This window comes from Notolepis coatsorum (genome assembly GCF_963971535.1).
Source record: "Notolepis coatsorum genome assembly, chromosome: 8".
In the NCBI taxonomy this organism is placed as follows: domain Eukaryota; kingdom Metazoa; phylum Chordata; class Actinopteri; order Aulopiformes; family Paralepididae; genus Notolepis; species Notolepis coatsorum.
The window spans coordinates 82204766-82232263 of NC_140172.1; the positions used below are offsets into that span (position 1 = coordinate 82204766).

The 27498-nt window shown below is 43.0% G+C and overlaps 1 protein-coding gene across 1 annotated transcript in view; it reads right to left on the minus strand.

The window, feature by feature from the left end:
- Nucleotides 1-27498, minus strand: part of lamc1 (laminin, gamma 1) — a 161307-nt gene that overhangs the window by 69946 nt on the left and 63863 nt on the right. Inside the window, exons 3-5 of the mRNA XM_084320745.1 lie at nt 26583-26713; nt 13802-13968; nt 139-327 (exon numbers count right to left, since the gene is read on the minus strand). Of these exons, the coding sequence (XP_084176871.1) occupies nt 139-327; nt 13802-13968; nt 26583-26713 (487 nt within the window). The remainder of the gene's footprint in view (nt 1-138; nt 328-13801; nt 13969-26582; nt 26714-27498) is intronic.

Sequence of the window (27498 nt, forward strand, 5' to 3'; positions counted from 1 at the left end):
ACTTTAAATAAAAAATATTATATTTCTTGATTCAGAGCAATTTGATCATGGATGAACAAAACTTTCAATGTGAATGGTTGATTTGAGTTTCAAGGACTTTTTAAGCACCTTGTTAAAAAATGGCGGTTGGGGACTCACCCACGGGGTTGCAGCTGCATGGCAAGCAGCGGTTGCCGGAGGCATCCCTGTAGTAGTTATCCAGGCAGCGCTCACAGTTGGGGCCGTCGGTGTTGTCGTCACAGTTGCGACAGTGGCCCCCGTGTCCGGTGGCTCGGTACAGCTCGGGGTCGAAGTAGCACTCCACACTCTTACCGTTACATTCACAAGCTGAGAGGAGAGAGAGAGAGGGGATTATTATACAGTTTGCTCACTTCAGCGGATTTCAAGGGCTTTTCCCCCTCCAAACCCCTACTAATCTGTTGCAGGGTTCCCACAGACATTGCAAAATTTAATTCAAGGACTTTCAAGTACTTTCCCAAGCACTATTTTTCATTTTGAAAGGATACAATTCACTTTTAATACATTCATGGCCAGCCATTACAAACGTTCACTGTGCGTCACATTGTTTGTAGAGCTAAATCTATATTTTATATTATAGCTATGGGTCCAATGTCATTGTCAATTGACAGTATGAACCTTCCGTTCAATATGCCATAAAGAAATAATTTTTTCATCAATACGTTCCCGTTTTATACCGTGGTGAATATGAGTGTTATATCGGAATGATCTGGGATAATTCCTGCAAAGCTATTTATAAGGCGCTAAGCTAATAACGTTAAATCGATTGGCGTTTCGTCCCTACACAAGCTAGAGTTAAAAATCCAAATGCATATGATCGGTATTATGTTCCATCATGAATGCATGAAAGGGGGGGGGGGGGGGGAAGTCGTTTCTGATTATTGATTACCAATAACGGCATTCGTTATTACCACAACATAGGATGAGCAGGGGGATGGCTATTAAATCCTTGCACGATCAAGCTGAAATTTACGTCAAATTGCTCTTACCTGTGGTCGGTTGGATTCCAAAAAGAATTTTCCAGTTATTTGATCGCCATCTGCTAGATCATATATTGGCTGATGCCATATTCCTTTACTGCATAATGAATTCGGCGTCGCAAAAAATAGTCCAGGCGATCGGGTGAAGCCCTCGCTTCAGACTAACAAAAAAGTCCGCCCGGAGCGTAAAAAAGGTGACACCAAGTCTGCAACAAGGATTACTGCATTCTCGAGACAGTGCCAATTCCAGGATCTGGCCGGTACTGCACTTTCCGAGTCCCAATATGCCTTTTCCAGCCAAAATACAGCTCTGTGACATTGAATAGGATATTAAAATCGAATAAAAGAAAAAAACTAGTTAAAAGCGTATATATACGTGATTGGCCGTCAATGTGTTAAAAGAGAAAGAAAATCAGATCCAATATTTATGGCTTAAAACCAATTTCCGACAATTAGTTTAGATAAAAAGAAAATGTCTTGATTCAGAACAATTTTATAATGGATGAACAAAGCTTGGTTTATTTGAATTTCAAGGACTTATTAACCCATTCCCTGCCACCACTTTGATCATCTTATACCATTCTCTGCCAGTACTGTAAGTCTATGGAGATGTTCACCTTCTTTGCAGGGCTATAACTTTTTTAATTGTATTGCTAAATTGACATTACTATGGCCCATTCAACATCGATTACCTATCGTTCAGGATGTAGGAACGTTTTACTTTTTCATTCACACATTCATACGAAAATACCGTCTAGAGTATAAATATGTTCTTATCGTTTTCTGCAGTATTTCCCAGAACGTGAGATATAGGCACAAATGCATATATTAGATCATCAAATGCAGTTGGATACCGATCGACACTATATTAAAAATGTCAACTGTACATGGTCCTAAGGGTTATGACCGATCATGCGCGGGTGAGCGGAGGGGCCGTTTATAATTCCGTGATAGTCGTTAGATGCTTCATGTAGTATGGGTGATATATTGATCAGAGCAGTTTGTATCGAAAATGATAAACAAAAACGCTGAAACTCACGTCAGTCTCCTCGTACCGTTGGGCGATGAGAGTGGAGCAAACAGATCCCAGTTATGTGGTGGGGATCTAGGCGATCCATTTCCGGTTTGTATATTACTAATACACGCCCAAATCATGTAGATTATTGAGTTATGGCAAAGATCCATATCCACGGTGTGTGTATTGAGTCCCGGGATGCTAAAACGAGTGGCCGGACGGAATTAGGGGACGGACCAAGCTGCAATGGGCATTTCCGGTTTGGCAACTCGCCGATCAGCCACCAGGTGGCAGTATTGAAGCGTTGCAGAGTTGTGCTGAGTCCATCAGCATCTGACAAGGCTCCGTGAGTGGAATACAAATACCATGGCGAAAATATGAAATTATGATCAGAATCACGTCGTACGCCGTTATTGGCAGAATTCGCATGAACTTGAAACCCGTCGTACGACGTTATTGGCGGGAAAAGGGTTAATAAGCACCTTGTTAAAAAATTTGCTGTTTTCAAGGAATTCCAGGCCTCGACTTTCTCTTCAAGCACTTTAAGCACTTCAGGGACCTTGTGCGAACCCTGCTGTTTAACTGATGATATTTCAAATGTAGAAGCAGAAAAGTTAGCCGTGAACGTTTTTGACGAGTCAATGTACTTACAGTTGCATCATAAAGTTTTCACTCTATAATTAATTATTAGGAGTATGCTTCCAATACCACATCCCAAAGTGCATAACCTCTCTTTAAACATGTAGACAACACAAAATTCTTTAGATAATGAGACTCCACAACCTAAAAACAGACTTGTATGCTCATTTATCTGAAAAAGTAATGATGTGTTATACATTATACTGCAACACACCACTATGCAGAGCCGTCTCTACGCCTGTATGTCACACAGCCTCTGTAACAGCTCCGGCCCAAGAGGGCAAATATTTGTACCAAATCGGGACATCTGTGGTCAGATTAGTTAAAGTCAGATTAGTTTGAAAGAAAATGCGGCTTTAACGTTGCATTGGGTGCATACAGAGTATCACTGAAAAACAAATTGTAAAAACATTAAATGCAGTGATGTAATTATCAGAAAAGTAGTATAATATAGTGTCTTTTCTGCGTAAGGAAACTAAGGAAACTGCGTAATGCCGAGTTAATCTGCGTTTTCATGATCAGTGAATAAACGAGGCTGCACAGACGCCGTGAAATGTAATTATTTAACTGTTGTCAACTCATTTTGGACATTCGGACAAAAGAAATATGTGGGGAGCAATAATATTATATTATTTATTCAATATGTTTTTTTTTTAAATCCACTTTTTCTCCTATTTTTCTCCCATCCCAATTTAGCCGTGCCAATTCTACCCTCCCCTGTCTTGAACGTTGCTCGCATGTGCCCCCCACTGGCCGGTTGTATGGAGGATAGAAGCCCATCGCATGTCCACTCCGATACATGTGTAGGCAGCCAGTCGCATCTTTTCACCTGCCAGCGCGGACTCTCATTTGGCGAGGTGTAACGTGTAGGAGGCTCACACTGCCCCCGCCATTTCCCTGTCTCTGCTGTGCAGGCGCCTCAACCGACCTGTAGGAGTCGCTGTTTACAACGTCCAGATTACAACCCATCGACTCCCCACCCACCAACTCTGCCAATTGAGTTAGTATGACGGCCGGCCCAAGCCGGAGGCAATGCCGACAGCTGGATTCGATACCGGTGTCTCGTGCGTTGGTAACAAGCGCAATGTCCGCTGCGCCACCCAGCCGCCTATTTATTCAATATGTTAAGGGTAAATAATACGAGTAAAGGTAGTACTGGGTTAGTTTACTTCTTGTTTGGGCAGAGATGTTTGACAGTGGAACGTGTGGGAGAGTGTAATAAGGCCCTTGGGACAGAGCTGTTTCGCAGGCTGTGTGACGTAGAGGCAGCTCTGTGTAGGAGTGTGAGGAAAGTTAGCTCTCGCCTCTCACCCACGCACAGCGAAACAGAACAGAACACCGTCCACCATAACAAACCAGTGGTGTATGCAGTATTAGGCCCACCCACACTGTGCACTGGCCCGCCCAATCAGCAGCCTCTACTGGCCCGCCCAATCAGCAGCCTCTCCTATTTCATTCAGCCCGACGTTACAGCCTGAGCAGCGATTGCACAGAGGATGTAAGTTACGGTCAAATCATGGCATAACACAGCAGCTTGCTTAAGTTATATCACGAGTCAGTGAGGAGCAAGAGGAAGAGAAGTTCAGCCGTCATTCTCAACTGAGACATGAGCTCCTGCACTAGTTCTCCTCATGAAGTGATAAGTAGTTAACAAGATGTACAGCCAGCCAGCACCCAGTTCTCAGTTTCTGTGGAAGATTCAGAACATGGACACAGCACAGCCTTTGCATCACTTGTTGAAGCCCAGACATATTTCCCAACTGTGTTCAAAACCCCATAATTTCCTGCTATAACCATAAAAAATAAGCGAATTGACAATTTTGGACTGTAGTATTGTATGAATTTTCACTTTGTTTTAGGCAATTCCTTTTCCAATGAGATAACTAACATTTTCATATAAATAATAGTCTATATATTGCCAATTGATGCAACACAATAATGATTCTACCTAATATCAGTTCATGAATGCTTTGACATTTGCTGTTCTTGGCTATTCTGAACAGTGGGTGTCTGGCAGGACATTCCCAGGAAAGGCACACAGGAAGTGATATGCCTTACATCACCAGTAGCAACAGTGCTTTGTTTGGAATAAACACAAGACTAACTCAGTAGTTAACATGAGTTTTCAAGATGGACAGCAAGTGGCCTGTCATTCCTCTGTGGAGTTTGGCGGTGGGGGGCGTGGGATTATTCACTGGTTTTCCTCGTGGTGGCGGGGGCACTTGTACTTATTTTATGCCTATTCTTAAGTCTGCATGTTTGCATTGCACTACTTTTATTGTCTTTTATACCTATTCTTAGGTCTGCAATTTATTCATTGTTTTTTATTCTGTCAAATGTGTGCTGATTTTATGTTCATTTTATACAAATTGCTGTGGGGCACTCTGGACTGCGGTCCATGTGTGAAAAGAAGTACTATATAGATAGTTATTCATATTTATTATTGTTATATTGTTGAAATGTCTGTAAAGTCTCGACAGCAATACAGTGAACAACAAAAATGGTTGCTTATCAACCAATAGATGTCGCCAAAACAAAAGTGTTTTCTGATAAGAGTGAATGAAACTAGCACAGTTTCCTTCTCAGGCTTGTTGGTAGGGATGGGTAATGAAACTCGGTATTAAACTAAATTATTAATTAATTAAAGGCTTCAGTATTGATAAGCTCATGGTTGTGCCATCGGTATTGGGAGAAATTAAGCGTATTATCTCACCAACTCAGTTTCTAATAAAAAGTGCAAAACGAAGACATTCATCTATGATGTATTTTGGCTATTGCTCTCTATCTGAGCCCATCGTATGCACAAGGCAAGAACAAATGCTTCCATTACAATTCTACAATCTGTGATGCTCTGTATCAAATGGTCAGATTGAATTTATGAACACACCCATTTAAAAGATTTTGCAACGGTTTTGTTCAAGTGAACCAACCCAGGGTTCCCACAGACATTGCAAAATGGAATTTCAAGGACTTTCAAGTACGCACTATTCTTTATTTTAAAAGGGCATTTAAAAGGATACAATTCACTTTTAAATGCTCCAATATTTATGGCTTAAAACCCATTTCTGACAATTAGTTACACTTAAAATAAATAAAAAATATATATTTCTTGATTCAGAAATTTTTTATCATGGATGAAGAAAACTTTCCATGTGAATTGTTGATTTGAATTTCAAGGGCTTTTTAAGCACCTTGTTAAAAAAAAATTGGCTGTTTAACACTTTCAGTGCCGGCTGTGTTTTCCTTTTTACCCCCTTGAATGCCGCCACCCACTTCAATGATAGCGTTAAAAACGCATAATCTATGTTTTAAATTATGGCTATGTGTCTAATCTGCCCGTCGCTTATCAATGACTTGTTTGCAGTCAACATTGTCGAAACGGATTGTTTTTTAATTATATCCTTTTTATAGCATTTCGAAAAGCTATCGTTTTCTCGAAAATTTCAGGAAAATAGAAAGATTCCGTCATAAACGGCATTTATTGGAATATTCTCGAATACACTAGACACGTCATTTGTCGGCCTAGGTCTAGGTCGGTTCTAGGTCCTTCCATACTGACCGAGACACTGTTCTAGGTCCTTCCATACTGACCCGAGCCATACTGTTCTAGGTCCTTCCATACTGACCGAGCCATACTGTTCTAGGTCCTTCCATACTGACCCGCGCCATACTGTTCTAGGTCCTTCCATACTGACCGAGCCATACTGTTCTAGGTCCTTCCATACTGACCGAGCCATACTGTTCTAGGTCCTTCCATACTGACCGAGCCATACTGTTCTAGGTCCTTCCATACTGGCCGAGCCATACTGTTCCTTCCATACTGACCGAGCCATACTGTTCTAGGTCCTTCCATACTGACCGAGCCATACTGTTCCTTCCATACTGAACGAGCCATACTGTTCCTTCCATACTGTTCCTTCCATACTGACCGAGCCATACTGTTCTAGGTCGCTGCATCAGCGTTAGGACGGCCAGCTGCAGTGTGGTTCAGCTCAGTTTGGTCCTGCAGGGCTCCTGACTAACTGTCTCAGTTGGTCGCACCAGCACATCATTTGGTTGCACAAATTTTCTTAGTACAGCACGGTGTTAATCAATGACCTTGCATGCTGATGAATAGTTGTCTTAATTTGCATACCCTAGTTTTGGATTAATGATCGACAGTGACTCGAGACTTGATATTTTCTAAATATTTGAATCTGAAATATATTCCTCTGCCAGCAGTGGCCGACATAATAGGTTTTCTATTATACAATTTTACAATGACATAAAATAAGCTAATATGGTGACTCGTAAAAAGTGCAACTCTTGTACATATAACCGGAGTTACGCACTAGCTGTTACTACTACTACTACTGTATAGGGGTGGGACGGTTCACAAAACCCACGGTTCGGTACGTACCTCGGTTTTGTGGTCACGGTTTTCGGTTCGGTTCGATATATTGTTTTTTATAAAAAAATAATAATAATTTAACACTCAAATCTAAACATGCTTCTCATTTATTTAAAAAAAGAAAAAAAAGGGTTAATAATGTTTGGCACACAAAGACCGAACTGAAAATATAGGCTACATTTGTCAAAGTATTAACTTAGTGCAAACAAACAATATGCTCAGCCAGCACTAGACTTTCCTTTCTTTAATATAAACACAAAAAAACAAATGTCAACCATGTTTAAATTCCCTGATTGTCAGTTCTTAATGGAAAGATTCGTTTTCTGCTTGAAATTATTATGTATCCGTCTACATTTATTTAGACTAACATTATTTAAATATTGAGTGCAACTGTGGTGGATTACGTAATTCGGTGAGTTGGAACTAGGGCTGGGCGATATAACGATAAATATCGCGATATATTGTAATAATCGATATCGAATATCGAAATAAAAAGAAAATCGAAAAATCGTTTTTTTTTTTATTTTTTACCTGCAACAGGGCAGTTTTAAAACCAGAGACAGTGGACAGACTTGTCTTTCTTGCCTGCAACTTAAAGTAATGGCTTTGCTTGTCCAAATGACAATACTGACCAAATTCAGATTTCTTTTTCTCTTGTCCATTTATTTTGTTTGCTTTCTAATTTAAAATACATTTTGAAACCGTCTGTACACAGTAGGCTATGTGTGCTAGCAGAACTAGACTCCAGTCACGAGTCACAGTGCACATGTGCAGTGGTTTGTCCACCAAAAAAGCGCCAAAAGATCGAAAATAAACTAGCAGAGCCAGAACTGTTCAACTCCTCTGGAGCCACAGCCAGCAGAGAAGCCGGTTTACTTTAGCTTTTAAACCAGCTGCAGCCTGAGAACTGGAGTGTGAGGGGATGTAACACTAAAGATGGCGGCAATGACAAAGAATTGCTGCAAAATAAACATACATCTGTTGTTAAAAGAAAAAAAAAAAAAAAAAAAAAATTATACTTATAACAATTCGATAATTATCGATATCGAGAAATAAAAAAAAAAGTATCATATCGTTATCGCGATATGATTTTTTTCCATATCGCCCAGCCCTAGTTGGAACTATCTATGGGTTGGCGCCCTGTCCCCACGGACATTTTAGTGTCACGGACCGCCAGCTCAGGCAATGTTATCAACGCGCTCCGCCAACGTTAGGAGGTGATGGCATGCAGTGGGAAAGCGGCAATAGTCCCGGTTGGAGTTAGTAAAACACAGTTGTATGTTAGCCTTCTTGGATGTTGAATAAACGCCTATCATTGTCTTTAAACACTCCGCCTCTCAGACTCCCATTTCCTCCTCTGCTAGCTAGTAGCTACGGTAACATTTCATTGACTCTATTAGCTAGCGGGCTACTACAGTTAAAACGTGCGTTGTGTTGTACAAACTGCTAACGCTATGGCAAGATGTGTGTAGGCCTATGTAATGTTAATGGCTATGTTTTTAAAGTCGTAATGAAGATTGATTTATATTGTGCTTGCCATTTTTACACAAACTGACTAGCACCTGGCTGCAGTGCTGCTGCTGCTGCCTGAAGCCAGTGCTCACCTCTCCCGGCTCCGCCAAATGAATTTTTTTATTTGCGCGTCATCTGAACCGTACGATACACAGACGCCCCGAACCATGGGGGTCGTACCGTATGGTACACGGTTCGGATGCGTACCGTCCCACCCCTACTACTGTACATTAGAAAAGGCATCTTTGGGTGGCGTAGCGGAGATTGCGTTCGTCACCAACCCCGGAGCTGTGAGCTGGATTCGCCTGTTCGAATCCAGCTCACATCTCCGGGGTTGTCACCAGCTTGGCTGGCCGTTCACACTAATACAATTGGCTGTATTAGAGGGTGGGAGAAGCTGGCGGGGTGGGTCCGGGTCGTTGTAAACAGCGACTCCTACAGTTCGGTCGGGGCGCCTGCTAAGCGCGGATAGGACCTGAGTGGGATAGATAGTGTGATCCTTCCACACGCTACGCCCTCTCAGGGAGGATCCGCGCTGCCAGGTGAAAAAGAAGCGGTTGATTGGCTGGACGTGTGTCGGAGGAAGCACGTGATAGCCTCCACTCTCCCAGATGATCTGACTGTGGGGGGTAAGTGCGCAGCGACCAGGAAGGGGATTGGGAATTGGCATACGACTAACATTGGGATGGGAGAAAAATCGGAGGAAAATGGAGGGGGGAAAATATATATATTAAAAAAAAAAAGGCATCTTTGGATATTACTGTGTCATAGCAAAGGTGAGGTTGTGTGAGAGCATATCATATTGATTTAGTATTGTCTAACCTTAAGTCAATATAAATTATTAGTAAACACCAGGCAGCCAGCAGTAAAACATAGGGATGCACCGATCCAATATTGGTATCGGTATCGGCCGCCAATATCAGTAAAATAGCTGGATCGGGTATCTGTAAAAAAAAAGATCAGATTTTATTTTTATAATAAATAAAATAAGAAATAACCATTCAGTACATTTATATCTATGTGTTAATTTGTTACATTTAGTTTCACTAAATTAGTTCACAAAATCCTGTTTGGAGGCATGATTTTGAGCTTCTCTGTACTTCCCTGAAGTCTGAGTTGCATGTGTGATGTCACTAATAGGTTGAACCTATCGTGACTAAGTAAATAAAAGTAAATACCACCCGTTCGCTGTCCACATCTGACTCAGTGTGCTGCGCATCAAGGAGGCAAAAGGAACGTAATCCTGGTCAGAATGGGGCAGACACACTAGCGATCTAAACAATCAATCCATGCCAAAATGACATCCAGCCGTTTTCATTTGAATCAACTTTTAGTCATGTGTGTGTCATGGTTTCTCCATAGAGCCCTGTTGTACTTTTTTTTAGCGCAGCAGTTTGTGCAGGTAAGAGGGCAACTTAGTCACGTGACACAGTTGGTATTGCTGATTGGCTCGAACACAGTATGTTTGTATTAGGGCTGTACCGAATAGTTCGAAGCCTCAATCATAACGTTGACATTCGAATTCTAAATCAACATTCGAATTAATTATAATTTTTTTTGTTTATTAATTCTGTTAAACCAATGGGGTTTGTCTTCACAGTTGCAGATAAAGATTAGGCTACACTAATATTATAGTATATGACTAGTAGGGATGGGTACCTTTCACATTTGAACCGGTACCGGTACCTGTGAATCGATACCGGTACCCAACGGTACCTTTTTTCGGTACTTTAGTCTCAAGAAATTTAATTTACCTACCTCAGTCGTAAAAAAAAAATCCAAACTTCAAATAACTACAATTTCGACAGTTTTCGGCTTGTCATTGCTCCGACTGCTTTGTTGTTGAATCAAGTCAAATCCTAGGTAAGCATATATTGTGCGTGTGAACGTTGACATGAAAAGAAAAAAGTAAAAAAAATAAAAAAATAAAAAAAAATGTTTATTTTTTTTTATTTTTTTTTCGGTTTCTCACTTGATTCGATACTCTGTAGTACCGACGTGTTTCGGTTCGGTACCTCAAAAGTACCGAATTCGGTACCCATCCCTAATGACTAGTCATAAACATTGGCGCTTGGCGCTCCATCAAGACGTCACCATCACTTTCGTACCAACCGTGCCCTTATTGGATTATTCATGTTGACGACACTGACTTGTTATATTCATTAAAGGTCCTGTGTCTTGCTATTCCTTTCACTATTTGGGCAACTTTACACAATCCCTGTGAGTCTATGGAACACATCTGTAAAGTTTTTTTCCAAAAAATGCATTGTTTTGTATTTCTAATCAAGTACTCTAAAGCAGCATTTTTCCACTTCAAGATTTCAAGCTGTTTTGGGCTGGGCACCCATAAGCGCTTTGAGTGACAGTCACCCACAGTCTGCACTGGCAGACAGAGAGAGACAGAGATTGAGGGGGATACTAATTAATTTCGCCGCGGGGGGCATAATCCCACTAACTTAACTGGTTTAAAATGACAATATATACCCCTGTGAATATTATTGCACGGATCGGAATACGGGCGCGCACGTGGGAGCGTGCGCAATGATATTTTGCAGCAGGTTGACAGTGATATGCAAGTGCTCCCGACTGTGTGTGTGTTTCCCCACGCGCACGGTCGGGAGTGTGTGTGGGGTGCAGGTGGACCGTGGAGAGAGAGAGGGAGAGTCAGGGACAGGGAGACCGCTTCCGCATTATTCCCACTGCTCCGTTGTTGAGCGAATAGTTGATTCTCTGTCGGCACCCGCGCACGTCAACCTGTTTGAGGGTCAGTATTTCAACTCGCTCTGTTGTTGAGCGAATTGTTGATTGTGGGCGGTGACTACAACCAGTGCCTTATTCACGTCAGCATAACAGTCAAATCAGAATGGCTTAGTTCAGTGAGAGAGGATCTCGTGAACTCGAGACTGGACTGATGCCAAAATGAGAATTAGAGACACAGACCCCATTGATACAAACCCCCATTGCTAGAAAACAATGCTAAACACTGGAAAAGGCAATTTATAAGACAGGGGACCTTTAACACTTTCAGAGCCCTTGCTTAACCTTGATTTACCGGTTGAATGCCCACCATCCACTTCAATGTTAGCGTTAAAAACGCCTAATCTATGTTTTAAATTATGGCTATCAAGTCAAGTCAAGAGTTTTATTTGTCACGGCAAGTATACAATGAAATGCGGGGGGTCTTGCCCGCAACGATGTGCATAATACAATAGTAATATATAATAAGAATCCAATAGAACTACATTATGCAATGTCTCAATGTTGTCTGTAAAGGTTTTTTTTTTATCCAGAGTAACTTGGTGATCCTTTTCTGTGTTTTATTAAATAATAATTTTCAGATTTTGAGAAATGGTATTTTCATGGAGAACAGTGCAGCTGCAACAGATAGCACTTTAGTGATAATTTTCTGGAATCCAAATTATTATTATTATTTTTTTAATAAATCTCAAGGCCCCCCCTGTCATGCCTCTGCGCCCCCCCTGGGGGGCGCGCCTCCCACTTTGAGAAACACTGCTGTAGGGCCTTCTTGTCCTGTGCCGTGCTGTTTCCATAACAGGCAGTGATGTTTCCAGTCAAGATGCTCTCTACAGCTCCGGAGTAGAAGGACTGGAGTATCTTCCCAGATACTCTGAACTTCCTTAACTGTCTCAGGTGGTAGAGGAGCTGCTTCGCCTTTTTTACGACTGAGTCTATGTGTGTTGTCCATGTCAGATCCTCTGAGATGTGTGTGTCTCCTGCTGTCTCCTCCTAAAATCCACGATCAGCTCCTTGGTTTTACCAATGTTCAGGAGCAGGCTGTTGTCCTGGCACCAGCGTTCCAGTACCTCAACCTCCTCCCGGTAGGCCTTCTCGTCGTTGTCCGAGATCAGCCCCACCATCACTGTGTCGTCCGCAAACTTCACTATGGAGTTGGAGCTGAACTTGGCCACACAGTCATGTGTGTATAGTGAGTACAGCAGGGGGCTCAGAACACAGCCCTGGGGGGACCCGATGCTCAGGGTGATGGTGTTGGAGGTCTGACCCCCCACCCTGACCGCCTGGGGCCTTTCACTCAAAGTCCAGTATCCAGGCGCTCAGAGCGGAGCTCAGAACCAGCTCGATCAGCTTGTCCACCAGTCTGGTGGGGACTATGGTATTGAACGCTGAGCTGTAGTCAATGAACAACAGTCTCACATGTGCTACGTGTCTAATCTGCCCGTCGCTTATCAATGACTCGTTTTCAGGTCAACATTGTCGAAGCGGATTGTTTTTTTATCGGTTCATTTTCGTTTTATAGCATTTTGAAAAGCCCTCGTTTTCAAGGAAAATATAAAGATTCCATGATAAAAGACGTTTACTGGAATATTCTAGAATACACAAAAACGTTGTAATTTTTTGGCCTATTTATGAATCGTTTTCAAATAAACGCTAGATTATCGATAGTATATGTGTACGTATGCACGCTAGAGACGCGATCTGAAAAATGGATTCTCTGATTTCCTCATCAGCGATCGCGCACACACACACACACACACACACATAGGGCAAATGCTAAGATCTCAGCGAATACAACTCTGATTATCCCAAGACTGGTCAAATATATTCCTTACCTCAGATCAGATGTTCTCCAAAAAGATCATTCCAATTCCTGATCGCCATTCCAAATATCGATCACGCTTATTGATTGAGTATTGGCTACTGTGAATATATATTCCAGGCTGATTCCCGTCCCGCGATGACTTCCATGTTGAGCAGACAGCTGGCTCCGCCTCTACATATCGACTAAGCGAGTGACCTGCAGTTACACAGGGATAGACGATAGGGGGCGCTTTTTTCCATTCTGAGCTGCTGGAGGAGCTGCTGTACCAACGGGAGACTCGGTTGATGAAATATGAAATCAGATCGCTAATAAACAAATAAAATGATATTTGTCGTCGTGGGCACTCAGTGGGGGGCCTAATAAAACTAGATATGTCGTCCGTGGCACTGAAAGTGTTAAAGAAAGTTGATTTAATAAAAAGATACTGATTTAATCAGATGAATCACTTTATTCAAATTGAGGATTTAGTTTGAGGATAATTTTTTTTTTATTATGTCATAAAATATGACGACAGACATTCAAAGCTTCATTTGAAAACTGCAATAGAAGCTTCAAATGTAAATTTTTTTTTTTAAATGACATTCGGTACAGCGCTAGTTTGTATACAGCGAAGCCTGCTATAAGCACTGTGTGGCTGCTCTGCATGAAGGAGGGAGAGGAGGACTCACGCAGACACTCGTTGGGGCTGTCGGCAGTGGCTCTCCTCCAGGGCCGGTCGTTGTAGAAGGGCTTGCACACGTTGCAGTCGGCGCCGTCAGTGTTGTGCTTGCAGCTGCACACCGGCCGGCTCCCGCCGTTCTTTGCGCACTCGCTTGCGTGGCCATTGCACTTGCACCTAAAAGGGCAGAGGAGGACATCAGGCTATGGTGAGTTACAGGTACTGGTTGTGTGGACTGATGGTGAGTTACACAGGGTTCCCACATTTTAAAAGGGCATTTAAAAGGATAGAATTCACTTTTAAATGCAGTTTTATATATATATATATATATATATATATATATATATATATATATATATATATATAAAAAATCGGATCCAATATTTATGGCTTAAATTAAAAACCAATTTCCGACAATTGGCTACACTTTAGATTAAACAATTTTATTTCTTGATTCAGATATCATGGATGAACAACACTTTCAATATTGAATGGTTGATTTGAATTCCAAGGACTTTTTAAGCACCTTGTTAAAAAATTTGCTGTTTTAAAGGAATTCCAGGCCTCGACTTTCTTTTCTTTTCTTTTTTATCAAGCACTTTAAGGACCTTGTGCAAACCCTGGGTACTGGTAGTGGTACTGTTTGTGTGGTACTGGTAGTGGTACTGGTTGTGTGGACTGATGGGACACTGACTTCAAAACCCAATTCAAACCACGGAATTGTGACACTGTATGGGACACGCCGCCCCCGCTGCTTCCCGATTCTGCTGCGCAGGCGCACCAACCGACCTGTAGGAGTCGCTGTCCACAACGTCCGATCCCCACCCACCAGCTTCCCACCCCTAACACTGCCAATTGTGTGTTAGTATGAACGACCAGCCAAGCTGGTAGCAATGCCGAGAGCTGGGCTCGAACACAGCATCTCCTGCATTAGTGGCGAGCGCCTTGCCCACTGCACCACTTAGCCGCCCTTATAAATATATATATTTTTATACATAAATAATAATTATAAAAAAATACCCGATCTAGCTATTTCAGTCATATCGGGGCCGATATCGGTGCATCCCTACTAGATACTTCAGAACACGTAGGCCCGATGACTCGGCAGTCGGGAGTCAGCCGAGAGCCAATGCTACCATGATTACATTTCGGGGGGGCGACAGTGGCTCATGTCGATGTGTCCTCCTGGGCAGCATGTCGATGTGTCCTTGAGCAAGACACTTAACCCCTATTGCTCCCGATGAGCAGGTTGGCACCTTGCATGGTTGCCTCCGCCGTCGGTGTGTGAATGTGTGAGTGAATGGGTAAAAATGTGAGTAACAAATTATAAAGCGCTTTGGATAAAAGCGCTATATAAAAAAGCAGCCATTTACCATTTACCATTACATTTAACCTCATCTGTAAATAGTAGGGAGCCAAATAATAGCCCCTGATAAGACTCCGTCAGCCAGATTACAGCTAACAAACCCCACTCTGGAGGGGGTGGGGGGGACTCCTCTTCTGTTTGCCTACGAGGGAAGGTATGGTGAATGTTCCCTCAGGGGGTACGTCTCTCTCCTCGGAACAAGAGAGGACTTGCATGGCAGCCACCTCTGCTCCATTGTTTCAGGTGTTCGTTGGCAAGGCAGTGCGGAAAAAGTGACGACAGGAAGCAAAACTATGGCATTAAAAAAGGGGGGGAGGGGGCTTATTCAGAAGAATAGGCGGTTAAGTGTTCTATGCTGTAGTGTTGTTGTCCAGAGTCCAGACTGTTAGTGTCGTTGTCCAGACTGTTAATGTTCTATGCTGTAGTGTTGTTGTCCAGACTGTTAATGTTCTATGCTGTAGTGTTGTTGGCCTGGGAGGGTGTGTGTGTGTGGGGGGGGGGGGGTTCCCCGACATGTGAAGAAGATCAGAAGTCCTCAACCCTTTCCACCCTCATGTTTCGCCAGTCCGCCCCCATTCCGGTCTCCAGCACGCAGTGATCCAGCCCTCTCCTCCCAGGCAGGAATGCCAGGAATGCAGCTGTGTAATGGAAATCTGCTCCACATTTCAAACATGTTATGGGTGAGGAGACACCGCTGTGGCCGAGGGGGCAGTTTGACACTTAATGCTTGAAAAAAACAATACTTTTCTTCTCAGGGCCTGCTGGAAGGGTTTCTTAAAAAGTGGGGATCCCCCGCCCCCTTGTTGGGCCACGGTGAGCAGAGATCACACGTTTGAAAGACAGGTAGGGGTTGTGGGGAAGGAAGGGCTATGACATGAATTGGCTTGGGGGGCTTTAAGTCCCGTCAGACAGATTTCAATTCAGATTGAACGGGATCTGCAGACAATGGCGGCTCAGACGGCGCTGGAGGTGATACGCATAGTGGATTAAGGGTTTTTTCCTTAAGCTCAGAGAACTCATGCATTCCAGAACAACTTCTGGAAGTTATGGCAGCTAATTAACTAATATATGTAACATATATAAATAAATATAAACTCTGGCATATATTAAATATATCATAAAACAAAATTAAACGTTTTATTTGGGTATTAAGTCAGGCTTAGATACTGCAAGGACCCCCCACCTCCCATCTTGGGAAAACACCCTGCAGTGGGACCTGAGCAGACACTTCAATGTCTTTCCTCTATTAAGACTTCATGACTGCTTTGAAGAAGGCACACAGTACAGGAGACGTGTATATTCTGCTTTATGTATATCAATTATTCCCCCTTCCCTCTGGTAGAAGACTTTAAAGTCTCAGGTGTAGGACATCTCGTTTTAAGAATAGCACATATCCCGAGGTTGTCCGTCACCTGAACTCAAGCCCTAATGCACAGGCACTTTGTACTATAAGGGCTAGCACTAGCCAACAGGCACTTTAAGGCAATATGCACTTTAAAATAGAGCACTGAGCTCTTTTATGCAGTGTTTGTGAAATACTTCAACTTAAGGGATTGCATTGTATGTATTCTTGTATGTTTTTATACTGTATGTTTTTTCCACTGTTTTATGATGTAATGAGCATTGCACAGAGACAAATCCCAATCACCCATGTGTTGAAATGGCAATAAAGTATCCATCTATATCTATTTCATTTGTAGCTCAGACATTAGAAAGTGGTTTGTTAACTCACAGACAAAAGGTTACTTCTGGAGCTTTGCAAATGGGGAATTCTATCTGTCCCTCCTGGACTACTGCCAACTCTTAACCAACTGCTGGTCACTTTTGATTCCTGGGTGATGTAGTGGTTTGTTAAGATGCTGAGTGAGATCATCGTTGTTCAGAGTACTTGTTGTTCAGAGTACTTGTTCAGAGTACTTGTTGTTCAGAGTACTTGTTCTTCAGAGTACTCGTTGTTCAGAGTACTTGTTGTTCAGAGTACTTGTTGTTCAGAGTACTCGTTTACATAGCGCCAGCTAACATTGTACATGAAGGGTACTGTGGCAACAGATATCACCCCCTGTCCCATGGCTATGTGAAGGACCGGAGATACTACTGCCACGGGAGGAGAAGCAATTAGGCAGCTTATTAGGACTGATAGAACACACCTGTGCACCATTAGATCACCCACATTCCTCACACACACACACCAGACACACATACCATAAAACACTAGGACAGATAGAGTTTAGTTGAGTGAGGTAGGAGCGAAGTACTGAGAGAAAGAGATCGTTACTGACAGAGTTTTATGAGGTGAGAGGTAGTGAGAGGAGAGGCGAGAAGGTGTTCATTGTGTACTGGACCCTAGACTGGCTGAGAAACCCCCTTATGTACTGACCCTGGACCGGAAGACAACTCTGAGTATTGAACAATCTCTTTTTTGTACGAGAGCCTGTTTTTGACCTTGGACTGTATTACGACCATTCTAATTGCCCATCGGACTATATACTGCCCCATTCAATAAATATATTTTTTTTTTTATCCACTTTTTCTATTTTTCTCCCATCCCAATTCCGTATTATCCAATTCTTCCCTCCCCTGTCTTGAACGTTGCTAGACTGCCTCCCACTGGTCGGCTGTAGTGAGGACAGAAGCCTTGCATCACGTGTCCCCTCCGGTACACGAGGAGGCAGCCTGTCGCATCTTTTCACCGCAGCAGCTCGAACTCTGTGGCGAGGAGTAACGCGTGGGAGGCTCACGCTGCCCCCGCTACTTCCTGCGTCCGTCGCACCGGCGTCACCAAACCGACCTGTAGGAGTCGCTGTCCACAACGTCCAATCGCCACCCACCGGCTTTCCCACCCTCTAACACTCGCCAATTGTGTTAGTATGAACGACCGGCCAGCCGGTAGCAACGCCGAGAGCTGGGCTCAAACCCAGCGTCTCCTGCGTTAGTGGCGAGCGCCTTGCCCACTGCGCCAATCAGCCGCCCAATAAATAAATATTCTTTATTGATTGAAATTGCACTTGTGTGGACAGTTGAATTAGTTTGTTTTTGAACCGTGACGAGTCTGAACACCACCAGGCTTGTCACAGTACATTGAACATGGCAGCAGTGAACTTGTTTTATAGCAACACTACTATCACCGACATCTAAGAAGGGAGATCCCCCCTTGAATGGCCCTCCTAAGGTTTCTCCCCTCCACATTGCCTGTGGTGCTTTTTTCCTATTGCTAGGTTTTTAGTGAGTTTTTCCTTACCTTCGCGACGGCGTGGGGTATGTCTGGGAGTGTTTCATTAATTTTATTAATACATTTTACATGTTTGGATTTCCTGGCATTTTTGTCTTTGATTGTTCTTGATTTATTGTGATGTTTCTTCTTGACTTGTTTAAAGAAGACGTGTCCGGCCCATGGGGACATTAACGTGTGTTGTCGGGCCTTACAAATAAATTTGATTTGATCTTCACCTAAACTACCATCAGTTCCCTTTTAACTCTTATTGCTTTTATCTTGTTCACTCTGATGTGATCAGCAATATTGTGGTGATTTGTAGACAATAATTGATATGATCATCACTAACTCATGGTTTTGTATGGCAAACTGTCTGTTTAACTGTGCACATGACAAACAATCTTGAATGGTTTAAAAATTTGGCCACCTGTATAGCTTTAGCAATATTACGTTTCAGCATAAGGGCCTGGCTAGATTGATCCATCACAAATAAAAAGATAGAACAGACCGAAGGTATCACAGTCAGTTGGTTTATTTAAAAAAAATTAATAATGTCATTAACGTAATCATGCGTTTGCAGAAACAAAAGCTCATCTTCTCCTAACCTTTAACCTTTCCATCTGACAGAGACCGACTCATCATCAGCCTTGTCCAACAAACAGATACTCCTCAATGAAAACGGCACGGCGGCGTAGTGGTTAACACTGTCGCCTCAAAGCTAGAAGGTCCAGGACGGGATGAGTCAAGCGCAGACTCGATTTCATCGGCGACCCAAATCTTTTTTTATTGCATGTGTGCAATATGTGAGTTCCTGTGTGTGCCGCCCATCGCATGTGTGTGTCACTGCATGATGATTAAAGACTTCTTCAAAAGTCCAGTTATTATTCATGCAGACGGGACAGACATAACAAACGCTACTCCGTTCTAACTCCATTCCACTTTGAGCATTGTGTTTGCTAGCTAGATTTCTGATGTGACTTTGGCGACACTGGGCCCTAATAATATATTTAGTATTTTTTTTGACATTTCTGTATATTCTTTCAGCACATTTTTTTTATTAAACATCATTTTGTTTAGAAATCTCTGAGGGGGTGCTTAGCCGTTGCTTTTTCTTTAAAGCTGCACTATGTAGTTTTTTGGAAGAAATAATTACTGAGGAGCCAAGAAAGTCCAGTGTGAAGTTCATTGGAGGAGTGGTTCTCGAGGACGCTTCAAGCAGCCATACCGTTCTGAACGGGCACTGCACTAGTCAATACTAATTCTTGAAATTTGTTTCTAATCTCAACATAAATCAAAATAAATTACCATTTGAAACAAAGTGAACCAACCTTGTACGACCACCACAGCCAAACATATTATTCATAATTTCAAACAATGTTCCGATGATCCATTTTCTCTTAACCCATTCCGTGCCAACCACGAGTATAGTCGGGTTAACTAGCCGGTAGGCTTGGGCGGTATCATTTTTTTCATACCGTCATACGATGCTGACATAATACCCCGGTATACGGTATATGACGGTATGACTTTCATTTTCATCAGCGCGGGGGGGGGGGGGGGGGGGGGGATTGGGATGAAGGGCGTTTGTTTTTACTGTAGGCTCCTCCCGTTTTGCCAGTACTGTGGTACGACTGATAGCGTGTGGTTTAGGAAGAGGGTGTTTTACACAAATCCAGCGCTCCCTTTCTTGGCTGTGACGTAGCCACGTAAGTTTCGAAGCAGCGCGGATGTAAACAAAGATGGCGTCAGTAGTCTGGGAATAGTTTCAGAGGAAAAAAGTTTGCTTGCTATTTGTAACAAATGCAATGCAGAGGTTCCACGAGGGGGGAAAAGGGCAACAACTTATAATACATCCAACCTAACAAGTCACCTGCAACATCACCACCGCTACGATGGTGTGTTATTGTGTTAAAAGCCTACGACGACGCGCGAGCAGCTAAAGCTGCTGCAAATCTAGCCCCTTTCATGACTGTGATGCAACTCTTGGTTTAATACGCAGTCACTTATTGCTCCGTAGTAGCCAGGTTAATTTGCACCACCAAGCACTGCTTAAAAGCTAGCGGCTTGAGCCCTTGGGTAATTTGTCAAACTTCTTTAATTTAGCAAACGCCTCGTCAATAGGTACAAGCGCCGCGGGTTCCTTTGTAGCTGGCTTTGGATTCACAGCAGCTTTAGCTGCTCGCGCATCGTCGTAGGCTTTTAACACCATCGTAGCGGTGGTGATGTTGCAGGTGACTTGTTAGGTTGGATGTATTATAAGTTATTGACGGATTGTGAATTTTCTGATTCAAATTATATATATTTGGAAAAATAAATATGGTCACTTTACATTGGAGGTGGTTGGGTGGGGGAGGTTGGGTACGAGGGGTGGGTGGGGGACACTGTACAAGCAAAACTTGGCTTTGTTTTGTTCATAGTAGTAACGCTCATGTCATGATAAATCTGGTTAGGTCAAAACTACAGGAATATACATTTAAAAAAAAAATTATAATACAATAAATATCGGTTATCGGTATCGGCCTCGAGGAGCATAAAGTTATCGGTATTGGGTTAAAAAAATCAATATCGTGCACCCCTATACATACCGCTTATATTGAAACACGTTGACATTAGGGCCGTTCTTTCAACCTAAAAGTGCACTTTCTTCAACCTCGAACCTAAATTCCTTAGCAACCCGTGTTACCAAGTAAACAAATCACAGAACGATAGCCAGTTAGCCAGCCAGGTACCAACGTTAGCTCTCAGAACGATTAGCCAGTTAGTTAGCCAGCAACCAGCCAGGTACCGACGTTAGCTCTCAGAACGATTAGCCACGTTAGTTAGCCAGCAACCAGCCAGGTACCGACGTTAGCTCTCAGAACGATTGGCCACGTTAGTTAGCCAGCAACCAGCCAGGTACCGACGTTAGCTCCCGGAACGATTAGCCACGTTAGTTAGCCAGCAACCAGCCAGGCAGAGATGTTAGCTCTCAGAACGATTAGCCACGTTAGTTAGCCAGCAACCAGCCAGGTACCGACGTTAGCTCCCGGAACGATTAGCCACGTTAGTTAGCCAGCAACCAGCCAGGCAGAGATGTTAGCTCTCAGAACGATTAGCCACGTTAGTTAGCCAGCAACCAGCCAGGCAGAGATGTTAGCTCTCAGAACGATTAGCCACATTAGTTAGCCAGCAACCAGCCAGGCAGAGATGTTAGCTCTCAGAACGATTAGCCACGTTAGTTAGCCAGCAACCAGCCAGGCAGAGATGTTAGCTCTCAGAACGATTAGCCACGTTAGTTAGCCAGCAACCAGCCAGGCAGTGATGTTAGCTCTCAGAACAATTAGCCACGTTAGTTAGCCAGCAACCAGCCAGGCAGAGATGTTAGCTCTCAGAACGATTAACCACGTTAGTTAGCCAGCAACCAGCCAGGCAGTGATGTTAGCTCTCAGAACGATTAGCCACGTTAGTTAGCCAGCAACCAGCCAGGCAGAGATGTTAGCTCTCAGAACGATTAGCCACGCTAGTTAGCCAGCAACCAGCCAGGCAGAGACGTTAGCTTCCGGAACGATTAGCCACGTAACCCTCTGCTGGCGCGTGCTGTGCACTACAATCAACTCCGTGTCTGTAATAGCAGTCTGACGTCACGGTATTGAGAATCATACCGGCGGGATCTCGAAATACCCTGGTATACCGTAATACCGTCATACCGCCCAAGCCTACTAGCCGGGTTCCCAAACTTTTCAGGCCGCGACCCCCAAATAACGGTGTCAGAGAGCCGCGACCCCCACAATTATAGGAGGTAAAAAAAATATATATATATATATATATTACCTGCCGTCATCAGGGGCGCCTGCTCTGTCGAAGCTTTTAAATCCCTGCTTAAGACTCATCTTTTCTCTCTCTCCTTCAACCTACCTTGATCTCACCTGGTCGGGGACTGACCTTTAGATTAATCTGTGTAGTTTAGTTATGGTACAGGGTACTACATGGTACCACTGGGTAGTTTACTATAGGGTAGTTTAGTTAGGGTACAGGGTACTACATGGTACCACAGAGTACTACATGGTACTGCATGGCATTACAGGGTACTACATGGCACTACGGGGTACTACATGGTACCACAAGGCACCACAGGGTACTACATGGCACTACAGGGTACTACAGGATACTACGGGGTACTACATGGCACTATGGGGTACTATAGGGTACTACATGGCACTACGGGGTACTACATGGCACTACAGGGTACTACATGTCTGCTCCTTTGCAGCACCACAAACATGGGAACTCTCTAACTCTTCCCCCCCCCCCCCCCTCCCCCTTCTCTCTGAGTACCCGTCTCCTGGCGCTGACCAAGGTGATGGATGCCTCGGGGTCTTGGCCAAGCTTGTAGTGACTGCTCTACATGCACCTCCGAGGCCTTGGATCAGTTATTCTCCGCCGTCTGTCCGTGGTCCTGTCAACTGATTAACAGACTGTTAACAGATTAACAGTCAACGCGGTTTCATTGCTGGGTTAAGTACTTCTATTCTATTCACATAATACGCTTACTTCATATATCTACTCCATTCACATATATGCCTACCACTTGTATCTATTGCTATGTCCGCCTACTACAATCTCATGAGCTGTCTAACGCCTGTCCCGTCTCCCTGTCTTCCTATGACTTGCTGTCCTGGAGTGTTGTCCGGAGTGTTGGACGTCCCGTGACGAAGGCCGGGAGATTGCGACCCCCTCTGCGTGCCCCCCTGTCTCCGGAGGTCTCGTAGTGGTGACCGGAGTGCCGGATGTCCCGCGATGATGTCGGGGAGTTCGCGACCCTCTCTGCGCCACCCCCTATCTCCCTGTCTCCGGCTGTCCCTGAGCAACGACCGGAGTGTTGAATGTCCCGTGACTAAGACGGGGAGGACGTGACCCTCTCTGCGCCGCCCCTGTGCCTCAAATAGATCCGCTATCAACTCTATCTTTATTCTTTCAAAATGTTCAGTTGCTATCGCTATTAGCTCTATCTTTAATTTTTCAAAATGTACAGTTGCTATTGCATGCACTCATCTGTGTTTCACCACACACATGAGTGCATGCTTACCAACTGTCCGTCTGCAACACTACTATCACCAACATCTAAGAAGGGAGATCCCCCCTTGAACGGCCCTTCTAAGGTTTCTCTCCTCCACACTGCCTGTGGAGCTTTTTTCCCTATTGTTAGGTTTTAGTGAGTTTTTCCTTACCTTCGCGTGGGGTATGTCTGGGAGTGCTTGCATTCTTTCATTTATTTGCATTCATCTAAAAAATGTTTGGACCCTATGGTGTTCTTGTTCTGTTCTTGACTTATTGTTATGTTGTCTTTTTGACCTGTTTAAAGAAGACCTGTACGGCCCATGGGGACATTAACGTGTGTTGTCGGGCCCTATAAATAAATTTGATTTATATATATATATATATATATATATATATATATATATATATATATTTTTTTTTATAAATGGAAATGTATGGTTGAAACAAGCAAACGTTCAAACGCGCACACTAATAAGCATGGGAGGCTTTTAACCAGGGCCGGACTGGGGAAATCATTCAGGCCAGGAAATATAGTGCAAAATATAGCCCCAGTCAGGCCACTTTTTAAGCAGGGGGTCTGGGGGTCCCCCAACAGGAAATTTTTTGTTACAAATACTTAATTTCCTGCATTCTGGTGCAGGATTTTTTTTATTTGTACCCTTTAAATGCCAGTGTTTGTGATGGCATCACAAATGATTGTTAAAAAACATTTCGATGGATTATCAGTTTTTTTGTAATGTCAGATTGAAAAAAATACAATCTTTTATTCAACTTCAGCCCTGATCATAACACCACATATTCATTTTATAATTCTAACCCTTTAAATGCCAGTGTGTGTGATGGCATATATTTGCAATATATCAAATGCAAAGTAGATTTTTCTGGGGGGGATTATTACAGGCTAGCATGTGTCAATGATTAGCAACAACAGTTTTTTGTAAGGGTCTCGCCTTCACCAATCACATGCGGCTCCCTTTGTGTGTGTGTGAGAGCAAGAGAGAGAGAGAGAGAGAGATAGTTCTCCAACTTGTGTGAGTTGCAGTGATCTCCTGGTTGTTCCCCACCTAGGTTATCTAACTATTGCGCTGCTGCAACTAGAAACACTGGCCTGGCCTGCTTCTAAGTTCAGTGGCCTGACTGCATATAAAGAATTTAATTAAAAAAAAAAAATTGGGGATTTTTTTATTTAATTTAATTTGTTATCATCTGGCAAATACCGCCACCTATCTTCTCCCGGATGGTATTGCACATCATTGGATTGGATTGGCTGGGAATGTGCATCGAAAAAAATAACTCCGGTCCGGGTTTCCCTTCTTGGGCAAGCAGTATCGTGTTACCACATTGACTGAGGACACTCCGAGCAGCGTCGATTATGTGTTTTGGACTATAACGTTGGATCAATAAACGCGTTGATATTTGGAATGGCGATCAGGAATTGGATTCATCTTTTTGCAGAACATCTGATGTGAGGTAAGGAATTTATGTTACGAATCTTGGGTTAATCAGATGTTCCTATCACCGCCATCGGAGCATGTGTGTGTGCGTGTGCGTCAGGGTTTCCGTTAGAAAAAATTGTTGCCGGTCTCCGTGACCTGCAAGATTTCAATCTACCGGACAAATGAGATTAATTCCGGTCATAGTTTATTGAGCTTTAAAACAATTGAATAAAGAATGTCATCCTCAAGGCATGTAGATTTATAATATTATTACTTAAAACTATAGGCTACTTTTGCGTAGTCATTAATATATTCCAAATAAAATAAGTCCCTCGATACTCCGTGCTGCTGCTGACTTGAAATAAAATAGACCGCGTATGTGGGCAGTCGGTCCGACACTAAACAGCAGTCTGTTATAATCACATTTTTATGAGCTAACGAATTCCGTTATATTGGACATTTGTATTAATTATATCAAGCGAAGAACTGAGAAATTTTGCAGAGAGAGACGGCAACATTATCGTGGGTTTGCGTGATGTATATCTCCACCTCCCAACGACTTGGTGCTGGTCATAATGTCCGGTGAAAACAACTCCCTCCAAGCACAACTTGACCACCCGAACCGTACCAAAACAGGCCAAAATTAAATAGCCCATGCGACGAACGATTCATTACATTCGTTTCATCGTTGCTCCACCAAGCAGCCGGTCCAACAATGAAAGCTGTTATCAGCGCGAGCCGGCCGCAGTTAGTTTGCAAGAAGCATCCAGCTGCAAACCCGCAGAGCAGCTTTCCAGGTCTGGGGACCGCACTGTGCCAGCAAAGCTGGTGGGTTCTGTGGGTCTGCAGCTGCATGCCTTCCGCAAATCCAGCAGCAAGCTCTCGCTGAGCGAAGCAACGACAACAAACGCAATGATTGTTTCGTTCATCGCATAGGCCACCCAACTCCAGCCCATCCAAATACAATTCAAATAATCAAACTGTGCCCAGAGGGAACTATTTTCACCGGACACTATGACCGGAGAGATTAAATATGTCGGACTTAAACAGATTTTGCTGGTCAAATACCGGTAATTACCGGCTAACGGAAACGCTGGTGTGCGTGTGTGTGTGACGTTAGCGCTGAGCAAGTCACGAATAAGCGATTTTTCAGCCCGCTTTTGTATCGTCCATAAGGACACATATACTCTCGATAATCTAGCGTTTATTTGAAAACGATTCATAAATCAGCCGAAAATGACAACGTGTTTTGTGTATTCCACTAAAGGGCGATTATCGCGTATTTCTCTGGAATTACTAGAAATCTCCAAAACTATACTCGTATTCAAAACAGTATAAAACGGAAATGTACCAATGAAAAACAATCCGTTTCGTACATGTTGACTGCAAGCAAGTCATTGATAAGCGACGGGTGTATTAGACCCATAGCCATAATTTAAGATATAGTTTAAGCGTTCGCAAATATCCCCGTCCTCCCATTGAGTAAAGTGCTGGCATAGAAGCCCTAATTTGGTCATATGGGCGTGGCTCTGAATGAGTTAATATATTCAATAATATATTAATATATTCAATACTAAAAGATATATCACACTTTACTTTGAGGGTATACAAAATAAAAAGGTAAAAGAAAACGAATAGCAACTACTATGATCTTCACATAAAACATTCCAAATACAAATATGTATGAAAGTGTCAAAGCGGTTTGTGTAAAAACAACAAAAACGCAGACACAAGGCCTCACCTTCCTCCCACTGCGAAGTCAGAGATAGCATAGTAGTAGGACTTGAGGACCTTGGGGTCGTTGAAAACCTCGTCTCCGAACGTGTTCAACCTGTTGAGGGTCACTCTGATGTCAGTGGCCGTCACCCATTCCTGCAATAAACAATACATAATGTTAGCTCAATCGGGTCAAGTTCTGCACAAGTCTTCATGTCTGCAAAAATAATATGGCTCAAGGCGTTTCTCAACAGTGATCTTGAGCAGATTCCAAAGTTAAAGTGTAAAGAAAGGTTTGTTTAACATTGACAAGGAACGTTTAACAGGGTTGAAAGGTTTGAATTAAAATCAGAGCAGGCCATAATCCCAGCAGCCTAGGGGGAAATAAATATCCCAGCAGCTCCCTAATCTAAACCAGGAACAGTGTCATGGATACAAGATATGGAAGGTCTGGTATTTACATTTAAATAATACTAATTCATGGTAAGAGTATATAAATAGGCTTGCCGCTGTAGTCGTGATCCCGGTGTTACTCTGGGTTCAGGCATCTATAGAGTACATTACTTACCCACCAGTGGATGCTTTGAATTGTTTTCATTATTTTTATTAATAGAAATTCAGGTCATATTTTCTCTGTGACACATGTGATTCAGGAATGTAAACAAACGGGTACCCGGTAGGTAAATATGGAAAGCTGATGGGGTCAAAAGGGTAATGTGATTAATTGTTAAGATTTTATAATTCAATCAAAATAATTAACATGTTAATATTGAAAGCCCTATTCCTTTTTACATATACCCGGTATATAAAAAATTATCACATTTGGTTAAGTTTGTATGTTTGAGTTGAGAAATAAAAATGTTAACAGATATTGAGCGTCATTTTGAAAAATGTCCGGTATCATCGGTAATACCGGTGTTGTCGTGAGTTTATTAAATTAC